This window comes from Centruroides vittatus, unplaced genomic scaffold (assembly GCF_030686945.1).
Source record: "Centruroides vittatus isolate TY-2023 unplaced genomic scaffold, ASM3068694v2 contig_7, whole genome shotgun sequence".
In the NCBI taxonomy this organism is placed as follows: domain Eukaryota; kingdom Metazoa; phylum Arthropoda; class Arachnida; order Scorpiones; family Buthidae; genus Centruroides; species Centruroides vittatus.
In genome coordinates this window covers 1564360-1579668 of record NW_027122442.1, presented here as the reverse complement: position 1 = coordinate 1579668, position 15309 = coordinate 1564360, and the positions used below count along the sequence as shown (strand labels likewise).

The 15309-nt window shown below is 26.9% G+C and overlaps 1 protein-coding gene across 3 annotated transcripts in view; it reads left to right on the top strand.

Moving 5' to 3' along the window:
- Positions 1-590, top strand: part of LOC136980454 (putative carbonic anhydrase-like protein 2) — a 62474-nt gene extending 61884 nt beyond the window's left edge. For all 3 annotated transcript variants that reach the window (XR_010881560.1, XR_010881559.1, XM_067276561.1), the window contains one exon: positions 346-590. Coding sequence is in view for 1 of the 3 variants with exons in the window: in XM_067276561.1 (XP_067132662.1) it covers positions 346-350 (5 nt within the window). In the remaining 2 variants the exon portion in view is untranslated. The remainder of the gene's footprint in view (positions 1-345) is intronic.
- Positions 591-15309: the final 14719 nt, after the last annotated feature.

Below are 15309 nucleotides of genomic sequence, written 5' to 3'. Positions count from 1 at the left end.
TATTCACTAAAGAACTTTGGAATAAGATCTTCATGTGTAGATTTTATACAAAGGAATGTCATATGTAAGTAAATACAGTACATATCTTCAAAGAATACCCATATATGTATCGGAAATGGAAGCACCTTCAGGCTGGATTCTTCCAGTTATATATATATATATATATATGATATTTTCATTTTTTAAAGTAAAGAAATTGCTACGAGAGAATTTCACTTAAAAATAAAAGTTTTTTCTATGCTATCTTAGCCTATATTTTTTTTTTAAAATTAGTTTTTAGTACATGTACAATGCTTCGATACGTTGACATTTTGTAATTAGATATTCTTTTTTATTTATTTTTAGCTTAGAAGAATTTTGGTGAAATTTTAAGAATGTGAATTTCTACTTCTTCGCAATCGCCGGATATGCAAAAAAACATGAAAAAAAACATACATATATCGGTGGTGACGTCACGGATATCAGTATTTGAAAAAAGAAAAAAAAATTATTATTTGAAAACTTTTTTTTACTTAAATACCCGAATGTATACATATCTATCAATAGTAAAAAAATTAAAAATTTTAATAAAAATATTTAGAAAGCGTCAATGTGCTTTATTTTCTCTAATTATTTCTGTTGTTTCATCTCGAAATCATCATTTAAACGACGTTAAAAAACTAACGTATGGTTGAAATACTGTACATTTGTACACCTTTTAAAATTCATTACAGTTAATAAATATTGAAAAATCTTAATTAAAATCGAATGCCCAATATTTCGGATGTATAAAAGCTGGATAAGATACAAAAGAATAGTCGACAGTGCTCGACGATTTTACTAAATGTTCAAAAATCTCATCTCGGATTATCGGATAATGTTAGACAATTGCACGTTTAATCGGTTTTACGGGATTTCGGTAGCAAAATTTAAATTGGTTTTCGGTAAATTAGTCGAACAGCATTCGATAAACTTCAAAATAAGTGTAATAAAGCGAAAAGCATCATTAAATTAGCATTAGAATGTAATGTTAAGATGCTAAAATCGAAATATACTTTAAAAGAATTCATTTTTAAAGCTTTAAACTAGCGATAATGATTAGAAAATACATTTAAAAAAAATTGGTTGAGTATTTTTAGAATAATAAAAAGGAAAAAATTGTCTATAAATATCTTTTAAAAATCTGACAAATAAGCGAAAGAATTATATAAATGACAGTTTGAAATCCATGAATCTACGGTATACAAATCTCAACTTAAGTAGCATTAATAATTTATAAGTGTCTTATCCACTTTTATCAAGCAAGAAGAATTGAGAAAGAAAGTAATGTTCAAAATAACCTCTCAGTCGGTTTGACGAAAAACACAAATTTTATATTTACAGTAAATGTACAAAATAATCCAAATTAGAGTTACAATTAAATATGCACAACACTAATTCCAACAACAACCGACTATTCCCGTACAAATTCGTCGAAAGAACTCCTTACGAACAAACAGACTTGTAATTAACAAAACCTCCGAGTCAGGAACAAGTTCGTACACAACCACGTAACTTCCAACGAGAGAGTTAGTTAGCACCTCGATAACGACGATCTCCCTTGATCCGATCCGATCCGATCACCTCCGATACGATCACACCATCCGATCCGAACTTCCGATACGAGCTCGATCCGAGCTTAAATAGTCGACGGCGTTCGAACCCTGCTCCAATCAAATTTGAATGTTCCCGCAACGGCCGCCAACGGTCACTTCCCGCCGGCCAATCGTCCGATGGTTGACGATTCGAAACTTAACGGTTCTTCCCACGGAAGTTCCTAACGGTCGTTTCCAACGGCCGATCCTAACGACTTTTCCGTTATGACAGTTCGTTATAACAAACAGGTGGGAATCGCGCGTCTTGGCGATTCCATACCTTACAAAGAATATTTATCAATTAAAATCTAAACACAAGTTGGCAATGGGAAAATCTCTTGTAAGACAAGAAGTACATGTTTATCAGGATTACGAAACCACTTCAATTCAATCGTGTCATTTTTCCCATTTATGAATCCAACCACTCGAAAAATGATTTATTGCTAACCTTATTTTTCTTTTCTTTCTTATTACTAATAAATATAACTTATCAAACAATAAAAGATATAACAATCAATATATTTTTTAATCGAAACTAAATTGGAATTTCCATTTTTTAGATTATCTTCCTCTTTAATTAAAGGGGGAAGTAGAGAAGGAGGGAAGAAAAAGCCAACGATATTATAGAGAAACTTTAAACAATTTTAGTAGATTTTTTATTTCTTTTTGTATATAATTATATAAATTTTTCAGGGAAAATAGTAATTGATTTTCGTATATTAAATTATTTTTTTTGTCATTTTTTTTCCACGACAATTTTTTTGGGGGGAGGGAAAAGGTTTCTGGAACGAAACTTTTCAAGAAGTTTCGTTTAGAAATGAATTGTTTTTCTACGCGATTTTAACGATAAATAAAATAAAATCTTTTTTGAAAAATTTTCAGAACGTAATTTTTGAACGTTTCTTGGAAAATCAACGTTTTCTGAACGTTTTTACAAGAAAACATTGTTTTTTTTGATGCTCTCAAGAAGGAAAATTTTGAAAACGTTGGATGGAAATTCTAAAATAAGAACATTTTTGAACTTGTAATTCCTAAAAAAGGAATAATTCTGGAATTAAAATGGCAATTAACATTTTCATAAAGGAACGTTTTTAGCAGAAAAAGTTTTCTGGAAACGTTCCTCAACTTTTTTTTTTCAAAAATATTTAAAGAAAATCCAGTCCATTTGAAAAAAAAACGTTGAAGAAACGTTTTTAGATTCTAAACACCGTAAATTTTTTAGAGTTTTAAAAAGAGATTTTCTTGAATATCTTCTACTCGCGTTTTACAATTAAGAAAATTTATGAATAAAATGTTAAAATTGAACATTATAACATCATTGTGTCAAGTATTTAAAATGAAAATTTAAAAATCTGTTTATCGCTTAAGTACTTCAATTGCGTAATTATCAAACAAAACGTGGTCCATTTAGTTACAAATTTATTTTTCCACAACTTTGAAACTTTTCGCTAAAACAAATAAAATTTTAACTGCCATTATGCTTAATTAAATTATTAATTATAACAGTAATTATAACTACACTATACAATTTTTAACGACGTAAAATTATATACAAAACAACTTAATCTTTTCTATAAATTCAGAAAAAATTTATTTAATAATAATAATAATAAAAATAAAACTAATATTTTCTTTTGCATTTTTACAAAGTAAGAAATGTTTTTCTTTTAAACAACTAAATTTCGAAATGTTTAAATACTTTCTAAGCAAATTAAAATATGTTTTAAGTAATTATAAATGCGTTTAAGTGTAAAGAAAGATTTTAAAAATATTTTTTGATAAAAAATAAAATTTTAAACCGGATCAAAAGCATTCATTTTTAACAAAGAAAAATGTATTTTTTTTTCTACTTTGTAATTTTCAGAAAAGGTACTTACTTTAATTAAAATTAAGTGTGGTGTGTATATAAATAAATATATATGTATATATACTTATATATATACATATACAGAATTTTAAAAAATAACAATCTAATAAGTAGATTAACTAAAATTTTAAGTAAAAATAATAATAATTTATCATTTACAAGCATTTATTTGCATGGAAGAAGCCTGCATAACTGTATTTTTATAAGTGTTTTTAAGGATTAATAAACGCAATTTTCTTATTTTATAATAGATTATTGACTTATTTAATCATTTAAAAAACTAAACATTTGTAAAATTGCACGAAATAAATGTATAAAAATGAATTCTTTTTTCTCTTACCAGTACATTATAAAATTTTATTATAGTAGCTGATATTTTAATGATTTTGCACTTAAGTTTTAAAAGAGCTGTTATGTAATTTTTCATCATTTAATAAATGAACCATTTTCAAGTATGGATTTAATATTCCTTCAAAATAATTTTCTCTTTGACACTTAATAACACAAAGTTTAAAATCTCTAGTAATTTGTTTAAGAATTTCAATTTACTTCGCTTTTCAACAAGATATTCATCAAGTGAGTAAATTGCTGAATTAATATAAATTAAAGCAACAAATGTTATTAACAGTTTATAAATAGTTGAAATTTCTTGAATAATGGTTTATACTTTGAAACGTAGTTTCCAATTTTTCTACATTTTTTTACTATTTTGCTCATCTCTCTTTCGTCCTATTGCTCTTGCTCTTCCTCATCTTTTCCAATCTGTTAAAAATCTTAAACGAAATTACTAGATCTTAATGAAAGAAATGAAATTTTCTGACAAGTTTAAAGAATGTATTTTTAGAAAAATTATATTTTAATTAATTAAGAATATTTTAAAATTTTCAAGAAATGTATTTCTCTTTCTCTCTCTCTCTTTCTCGTTTATTAAACACGTGGGAGTTATTATGAGTTATTTAAGATATAATCGAACGTTAAATGCTTCTTGAAAATGTTATATTTTTAATCTAAAAATGGTTTTGTTCAATTTTTAGCAAGGATTTTCGAAGAATATCTTCTAAAAACATTCTGATTTTTTGGAAAATGTACCATGCTTCCCGAGTAGTAGTTTGTAGTGCAGTAAGAAAATTTCGAATGGAAATGAAGCGAAAAATAGCATGGAATTCCAAGCTTATCCTAAGGGGAAAATTTAAGAATATGTTTCATGAATTTTATTTTAGTAAGGGAAAAAAAGGAATCATCAGAGTTGACTTCTATAAATTGTCTTTTGTGTTGGGAATTTGGGAATAGCAGAGAAAGAAAATAGTAAAAAAAAAGAACATATATCATATATAAAATATATCAAAATAAACATATATAAAGTCTATTTTACTATATAATATTCCGCTATTTTAATATTTAACTCAGATGTTAATTCATCTAAAATAGATTTTAATTTCTAGTGATGTATAAGCTTAAGTCTATTTACTGTGATTGAGAATAAACACTAATCTAAGTTTACTGTGAGATAGATGCATTCTCATGTGGCAGGGTAAAGAAACAAGAAGAAGAAGATCAGAAGATGGTCCAAAACAAAACTGTTGCCTTCCTCCAGAGTATAGTTTTTTCTCGAGAGAAAAAGAATGAATCACAGAAAGTAATTTTGTTTTGTTGCTAACTGGCTTTTCTTCTACGTCTTTAACCAATACAGAAATGATTGCGATGGAAATGTTTCATGGATATATAAATCCTGATGTAGTTCCTCCATGCCTCCCAATGAGAATATGAGTAAAGAAATGCTCTCATTTATTAGTGTATTTTTTTGAATATTCAGAGCATCTCTCATCCTCTTTTCCTTGTTCTTACTCTTTTTATTCTCTACTTTAATAACATAGATCATAATCTTTGTTAAAGCATCCTAAATTGGCTGAAACAAGAGGTTCTTTTGATTGCCCATCATTTGTTGTAAAGGAAAAAAGGGGACGGAGTGATCTACTTTCTCTAAGGATTTGAACCACTTGGGGTTTGTTTAGAAAGTTTTCTATCATCTTTCCTCTTGTTTAGCTTAAAAACAATCTTAGAAAACAAATATATATATATATATATATGTCTCTACAAAGTATTAATGAATTACATTTTAATTAATGTTTATAACGAGGAGTATCGGATACCTTTAATTAAGGCTATGTTTAATTATTACTAAATTTAGAAAACTTATGTCATAATTACAAAATTAATAAAGTAAACAAAAGAGAATTAAATTTTTAATTAATTATTTATGAAAAATTTTTAATTTAACTCGGTTTTTTACTCCTTAAATCCATGCGCGAAACTTAAAAATTATCTGAAAGATAAAAAAAAGAAGATAACAGTTTTTAAATAGCTTACAAAAATCTAACTAAAATATTTCTTAATTTTTATTTTTAACTTATAAATTATTTAAAATTTAATTTTTATAAGCGCGAACAGCTGTAAATTGTTCTAAATAAAAAATTAAAGCAATCTGGAAAGAATTGTAATTAAATTTATACAGTGGCATGACTTATATTAAAAAGCATAGACGTTTTATTATTATTATTATTATATTTTCTAGTCTTTAAGAAGAGGAATTAAAGAAGAATTCAATTTTTTGAACTTTTTTCTACCAATTCTAAAAAAGAGAGAACTTACTCAGCTCCTATAAACACACCAAAATCTTAACGTGTTTTTGTAATACTGTTGCTTTTTATCTATTTTCCTTGTAAAGTTTGCTGTTATAGTAAAACTTTTTACAAAAAAAGCAGTAAAAAAATACATATATAGCCCTATACTTTGCTTTCTGCTTATCTCAGCACTCTTCTATACCAAATGAAATTCTTCTCAGATGAAATTCTTTGTATCAAAGTGTGAAATTTCTTGGCTAATTCTTGAAATTCTCTTACGTATATATTTACTTTAAGACGACTTTTATAACCAAAATTTTAATTAAAATTTTGTTTATAAAATTTTATATAAAATAAAACGCGAGAATAAAGAATTATAATTTATATTTAATTTCATTCTATTAAATCTCTAGTATAATTAATTAAAATATAATATTATTATAATTATCTAATAATTAACGTAAATTTAATTAACTTGCGCTAAACTTTCGGACTACACCCATAAGTAAACATGAGGTTAAATGTTAAAAAAAATAATAATTATGGAACCACCTATTTTTTAAAATTATTATCTTATAATCTTTTTAATTAAAATCTGTTAAGAATTTTGATTCTAACAGGAAAATTAATAGATTTTTTTAACACTTTTGTATCGTTTTATGGTGATTTTTGATGAATTTTTATCGTTTTCTGATGGATTTTTTGTAGAAAAAAAATTAAGGATCCAAATTTTTTATACTTTTAATGGTTAAAATTGTCGATCTGTTTGGTTTTTTAAACTGTAAAATGTGCAAATTCCCTAAGGTAAGCGAGAAAATTAAGTTTCTACACAGTTTTGTCCCGAAGCCAAAAATCCTACTTTTCAATTGATAATTTAAAAAAGAAAAATATATCTAAAAATGAAAATTTGGCCAACGGAATGTGCCATTAAAATCACCCTTTGCTAATAATCACGACACATATACTAATGAATAACGATAATTTAAGAGAAGAGCGAATGGGTGATACTAAACGAAAGAGTAACAAACATATGTTTTTTATTGCTAGTATTTTATACGGAATTTTACATCCGTAGCAGCTGACAAGTCGTTTCTCTCGAAGGTTGCTCTCCAGCATCACCCTACTGTAGAGGAGAGAGTGTAACACGGTAGGAATGTCACACCATATAAATCCTGTAAGCCTTAACGTCGGTAGTAGGACACGATGGTAGTCGACACCCTACCAGGAACCTGATGGCCAGAGGAAATGATTGAATTTCTTCTTTGGTCTCCAATGTCAGCACATCTGTGACTGTTAAGTTCACTTTACCTCTCTGGTATGTCCAATACTAACTCCTTTCAGAAACTTGGTTACGACACGTAGTAAGTCATTTTGTTACAGGTGAAGCTGCGACTTTTATTCGTTTTCTAACGAATAAAATTCGAATAATGGCATATATTTTCTGAAAACGCATATCTTTTAATAGATTCATATTCTCATAATACAAATTTCCGAATTGGATAAACAGAAAATTTCTATCAATATTTATTCTTTTACGTACAAAAATATTATCGTGACGTGTTACAATGCCGGGATGCAATTTTTAATCATATTTTTGATTTATTTAATTTAAAATATGCGCTCTCGATCTCAAATTAATTGTGTTTTGCCCCTGTACGTGATACTTCACCTGATAACAATCAAGTCATGTCATTCGTCCATCTAACACTGTACTTGATAAAATTTTGAATTAGAAAATCCGTATATAGTTAATCGGGGCCTACTATCCCTAAGATTTTCATATCTTTTCTTGAGTTTTGTCTATTTTCTCCATCCTCGAGATTAAGAAAGGACAGACAAACATGCCGACAACAGTGGGACATTTGTGTCTACAGTTTATTTCAAATTGCAGCCAAATTACACATGTTTTAATAACGTATAATTTATAATGAATATCTGAATATTTTAATAAATATTTTAAATATTCTACTGAAGAAATGGATATTTTTTTAAAATAAATAAACATTCCAAGCGATAATACTTTCAAATAAATAATTTAAAAATTAATATTATTCTAAGGTATTTTTCATTCTAAAAATAACGTGTCACTTTCTAAAATTATTTATGAAAATATTCTATATATAATTAAGTCGGTTTTAATGTCCCGTAAGGATATTATGCATTCTCCCAAGTAGAAAAAAAAGCAAAACTGGTTATTGATTGGTCATCACACAGTCCATGTTGGAGAGAAGCCAACATCAATTCGTTCTGATGATGGAGGGACTTAAACTAAATATTTTTCTAAGTCCAATCGATTGACAAATAAAATAAGATTCAATAGGGCCACAATAAAAATGAGTTATAAAAATTGAAACTTTTGAACTGAATCTCTTCTTTTTTTTCCTCTACTTCTTTCTAAAATTATGGTAATATTTTATAGAAAGATTTTATTGCTCAATTCTCTTTATAACTCTTATATATATATAATATAAATATATACATAATCTTATATATATGGAGGCAATATGAATAAAGTTACTTTTATGTTCAACTTTTCTCAAATACTGTAAAAAATATATAATTTATCTAAACAGACTTTTAAAAGGACATGAATTAAACATATTTTACTCGTTATTTATTGAAAAATTTTATCTAAAAGTGAGATATTTGAAGTTAATTTTACTTAAGAGATGATATTTTTTTTGCACAAAAAAAAAAGAATGCCAGTAAAATTAATAAGATTACGCCTTTATTTTAGCTTTGTAATCAGATTTGTATAGATATTTTCTTTAAAAATAATAAGAAGGATAAATTTATCATGTAGAAAATTAAGAAAACAAACATCAATAATAAGGAAAAAACCCTGGAAATCATTTCCTCATCATTGATATGAGTTTTCCAATGCCATAATATATTTTATGGCATTGGAAACCTCACTCATTGAGATGTATAATTTTCACTTTATATGATTCTCGATGTTTTTCTGAAGAATAAAATAAAAATAATTACTTTCAGAATGTATGTATATTAACATCTCTCCATTCATAGATGGCTGACCATTCTCTAGGATGCTTAATGAGGGTTCGATAAGTAAAAACTGAAGAGAAGCATGGATATAGATGATACAGACATATAAAGCTAATATTTTTGAGATAATTTATATAAATTTGCAGTTTGCTGATGCACAGTTCTCGTATACACAAGGCAACACGTAGGGGATAATCCAGGTATATAAACCTGTATTATCATATATCAATAAACCCGTATATTAATGCACCTGTGATGCATTGATATATATATAAGTATCGGTTATATATATGTATATAAGCAGAGCTTCCAGTGTAAATTTTTAAAAGAAACTCACGACTGTTATCAATCGATACTAGTTGTGTTTCTTTCAAAATAATTAAAAATGAGAATATCTCTAAGAAAAAAAATACTTTATAATTGTTTTCTTTAGCAATTTAAGTCTCTATAATTAAATAGAAAAAAAGAAAAAGAAGTGCACCTTATGAATTTTTAACGAGCTTGAAGAATAAGCGAAACTCCTCATTAAGAGTCATCGTATGAGGTTAACTCACTTTCTATAATTGAAGATTCTAGAGATTTCTAAAGCTAATATTTATCTTATACAATATATTTTGTAAAGGTTAGTGAATTTTGGACGCCATTTCCAGTAAATAGCCTTAACTTCCATTGATTAATAGAGTTAAGGCCTACTTCTTTAACCATTTGTCATTGTCGAGTTCAGTTGGCATCGTTCCTTATTGCATAAGTGTAATGTAGCAGAAATTATACAATGTGTTTCCCTTTATCCAATCGGTAACTATTTCTTGTTTTTTTTCGTTTTCTCCTATCAAATTCTGAAAGGATGAAGTAGATAATGGTTTCTAGTATATACGTTTCTTACATGTTGCTGAAGGAAACGATGCTTTATCTTGTAAGTCATTTAATTATCTGCCGGATAACTGGAGCAGATATTCACTAGTATATCTAATCGTTTAAATATTCAATAATACATCTATATAAGTAAGTTGTATTTCGTAAATATTTAATATATATTCAGTAAATAATCCGAGACAGCTCGTATTTAATAGACCTATTAATTCCAAAACGTATTCATTGAGTATATACACTAACTAGCATTATTCCGATATTCATACGCACTATTCAATAATACTTAGAGTATATTTAATCTTCGTGAAAGACAAACTATTCAGAATATATTCAGTAGATATATACAAAACACATCGAATTGTATGTACAGTACACTACATTCAATGTAAATACTAAATATACTGAATAACGAATATGCAGTGAATATCTACTGAAATTTTTACGTATTCAGTACATAATTTGAATCATTTTAATAAATATTCAGCAGTAAATTTCAAATGTATATTCAGTATTCAGTGTGTACGCGAAAGATAACTTAAATCAATACATATTCAGTAAATATTCGTACGTAATCTGAAAGATACATATTAAGTATTCAGTACAAATTCAGTAAATAATTCCGTATTCAGCGCATATTCAGCAGATCTATTGAATATAGAATATATTCAGATAATTGTAATTCTCTTTCATATATCATAAATTTTCTATTTTATAAAAACTAAAGAATAGCCTAACTTCTTTATAAATAAAAAACAAGATTTATCCAAGAAAGAAATTTAAATTATTAAAGATATAAAGCGTTTTGAATGTATAACGTATGCAAAATTTTACTTTCGATATAGATTTATATAAGAGATTTTTTTTTTCCTAAGAAAGTTTTCCTTACGTTTAAAAGAAATATTGAATGGGTTGTATATATATATTTTTTTAAATTGTGAATTCCGTAACTCTTTGACGTCTCCAGTTTGGATTTCCGGAGATTTTTCGTATTCTGCTCCTTGCTTTTCTTGAAGAAGTAGGTAATGTGGCAGTTGCTTGGTTAAAACGGAAGTTACAAAAGTTTACAAGATTTTTTTCCAACTTTTTTTTCTTTCTTTATTTTCTGAGTAACCAAGACAAGACTTGTTCTATCTCTGACTGAAATAGTTTTTGTTTCGCTTTGAACTTATATTTAAAACATGAAGCATAGCATCACAGTCTGAAACAGAAAACTATGATCAGACGGAGCGAGTCAACATTCTCGACTTACTCCGAGATAATTATAAAGAAAAACATCTTAAATTTCACTGAAAAATTAAGATAATTTATCATTCTTGAATTTAAAAAAAAAACAATTATTTATCTTTCAGTTTGAATTATTTAAATATTTATTTATTTTTTAAAAAAATCCTAATGATGCCGTTTAAAATATGAAGTTATAACCTTATTCTGAGTCTCTTACGATTTTTAGTATTTCGAAAAGAAAATGGTACAAAGCACTCAGAAAAGTTTGTGATGTCATCGATTATCAGTACATGTCATCACTTCTCAAACTACATTGGAAGATGTTTATCCTCTTTGTCATCAAATTTTATTTGTAGTCTACTACATCGAAAAATTCGGAAAGTTTCCCTGTTTTTTTTTAGTTTGTAAAAAATTATTTGAAATAATTTAAAATTATATTAAATGGAATTTTTTAAATTAAGAGTTTTAGATTAAATTTTGTTTTAATTTTCTCTCTAATTTCCCTTTATACAACTCACTTTCCTTAAAACTATACGATTTAAAAATTTTCTTAAAATGCTTTCGTAAAATTGCAATTTTTAGTAAAATTTTAAAGAATATTTAAAGTTATTTTTGCATTGATTTTAAATATTTAAATTTAAACAAAAATTAAGCTTAAAGTTATAGAAATATCCCTTAAATTGTTTGTGACTTTGTGGAAGTTTCTGTATTTTCTAAAACACCCAAAATTAGGGAAGAGTTTTTCAAAAAAATTAAGTATATTTTCTGAAACACGAGAAATAAATTGATGGGTCAGGAATAAACCATTGTGAAGTGTGGCATCCGATGTAAAAAGAAAAGTGATGAACAAGAAGCACATCTTAAAAAAAAATAAGCAAAATTCCATCAAGAGTGATAGAGTGGAGAGAGGAATATTCATTATAAAAATAGAATAATTATTTATTGTATAAATTAAAAATGGACTTAACCTAATTATCATCCTCTGGAGATATTTACACAATTTATAAAAATGTAAGAAAAAAATATTCTTAGAAGCAGATTGGCTAAATCTTGCATAAATCTGTTACTTTTCCATTACAACCTTTGGATATTTTTTCCAAGATAATACATCTTGTCGCCTGCCAAACAGAATTACTGAGTAGTGTTTGAGAAGAACCACCAACAGCTAAGACAGTGCTAAAGCTTCATGCAAATTGTCCAAAGGCTGGGATGGCTTAATGGCTCGTGTGAAGTAGAGTTGAGAGTCAGATGCTTTCGAATCGTTCCAAGAGCTTAACTTATGGAAGTATGGAAGATGGGTGAGAAATTTTAATAAGAAAGTTTCGAGAGACATAATGGGATAAGCGAATGGAAACGGTTCTGAATTATGAATAAGATTATCAATTCCTTTCTTTTTTTTAACTGTGGTCAGGAAAATCTACGTGTAAAGACGAAATGGTTGAAAGAAAAAATATATTAAGTGAAAAAAAAATATTGTTTAAATCACTTTCCAAGTGCTTCATCAAGTTGTGTGAAGAGTCTTAAGATGAAGAGAAGGAAAACAATTAAATATTCAAGAAGAGATTGGTTTTTGTCATTTAAAACTTCTAACTTTATTAATCAATCGAGTAGAAAAATTATATTTTAAAGGAAAGTGAGAAGTAGAAAGCGGGAATAAGTTTTTATTGATTTTAGAAAAATCAAATTTGGTTCAACACGCGACATTCAGATGTATAACTTAGTCTTTTGATATCAACAGATCGAAAATTTGAAATTCTTAGAGGAGGGGGAGAAAAAGAACACACTCTTCCAATAAGTGAAGAGTCAATGAAAATAGCCAAGTAATGTAGGAATGGAAAGGGATGCGCGACAAACCAAGCAGAAATCATTGGACGTGTGAACAGACATGGCGAAGTATTGAACCAGTTCAACGTTACCTCGACAACCCAGCGACACTTGCCACATCGCAGATTTCCAGAGTGGTCAACAAGTGCACTCTCCTTCGAGTTGTTGAAGAGAATTTTTTTCAACATCACTAAATCACTGAGACTCAATCACATATTTCCTCTATTATATTTTTATACACAATTCCACAACTGCAAGTGTTATAAAAATACAAAAGAAAATTTTAAGTGTATAAATCGACAACTTTTCCAGTATATTTTATTAAATTTGCCATCAATTTATTCATTTTTCTCTATAATCTGCTTAAACTGCGTGCGATGATTTAATACTTGGATTGCAATTACTACATGATAATTGTATATTATAGCAATTGTTGAGCAGCGATGACTCTAATAATATTGTTACTCGATAATTATATAAAATAGCTGTCGTATATTATAACTGTTAGGCAACAGCAAAATATATCTGATATAGAAATGTTACTTAATAAATTTTGATAACCTTTTTTATGGTAAATAATCTAAATATAATGCTTTAATTATTACGTCAGTATTGTGAATAATCACAGTGACATTTTATCATTATTATACGTTATAATTACGTATTATACACGTAACTGTGATGTATTACATTTTTATGTAATAATGCAATGCAGTTGTATATTAATATAGTATTTTTATTTGTTTCCACATTGAATACTTAAGATGTTAACTAAGTATAACAAATTACATTATGTTTTAATCATTTTTAACTGAATAAAATGACATTATTTTTAGAAATTTAAGCAAAGTTATTTGAAAAAAATTTAATAAACTGATAAAAAGAATAGCAAAGCGGATGATAAACTAAACAAAATAAAGTAGAGTTTCAAAATAAAATATCAATAAAATGTTTATAACTCCATAACAGCTTAACAAATTATGTCAGGCGAATTCGTGACATATTTTAGTTCACGCTTCCGGATGTCACTTAAATGACACTTTTCTGTCAGACGATCCAGAAAACGATGCAGGAGAGAAGATATCTCCTTGACAGATGAAAATACTTAAAGAATAACAAAGGTGAAAATATCTACAGTACATAGAGCTTTAGTTGACATGGTTCAAATCGTAAATTAAGATTACGAACCTCTTCCATGACGATTCGTCGGATAGTTTAGACAGTAATCTATCATTTGCATAATCACCCATTCATCACACGATCATGCAAATTTTTCTCGTTATCATACTAAGATAGGAAATCAGAAAAATAAAAAATAAAAAAGAATATCTTCAAACGGAATTTGTTTTAATTAGGATGCAATAAAACGACGTTGAGCTATTTTTATCTCTTGTTTTTATTGGATTCTTACCATTCATTCTATCACATTTAACGTTTATTGGTATAATAAATAATTTCTCTTTTTTTCATTATATATATATAAAATAGAATTTGGTAATATTTTTCTCCTATTTAATAACCTTGATACTGATTTAGTTTGTAATGAAGTTTCAACAAAAGCTTTTGTGTAGAAATAGTAGAGAAGGTGATTAGTGGGATGCCAAAGTCATATTTGATTAGTTGTAACGTTGATAGGAAGGATCTCAATTATCCATAACACGGAATTTAGCTGAAAATGCGAGTTTGATTAGAAGAGTAGAGGTACATGTGACAATTTGCTACGTGTTTGCATTTTATGTTTAACTTAAATATAATAATGGCATTTTAACAAATTACAAATTAAGTATTTGCTGTTAAAAATGTATTATTTTTGTAATTAAATCTACAAAAATTACACGTTTACATACTTAGTAATTATTACTTTCTTTAAATTAAATGTGTAATTACATCTTCCTTATTATGCTAATGTATAAATGTAATTTTGTATTTAACGTTTCTGATGCTTTTTATATGCTTTTAAATATATATGTAAATTTTTATAAAAATTTTAATATCTATATCTTTAAAAAAATCTCCTTGGCTTTCCTTAAGAAGATGGCATTTTAATAATGCTTATATCTTAAACATTGAATTTTAAATTTGAGAATTTTGCATTTAAGTGTAAATTACATCATGAATTTAACAATTTCTAATAATTTTATTATATGATTTTTAAAATTTTACGTTTTATAATAAGATTTTAAAGTATAATATGCCAATAAAAATTATCTATTAAAATTTAAATAATTTTTTTTTTCTGACTCAAATATCAGAAAATTTATTTAATATCTCTCTAATCTCCAAG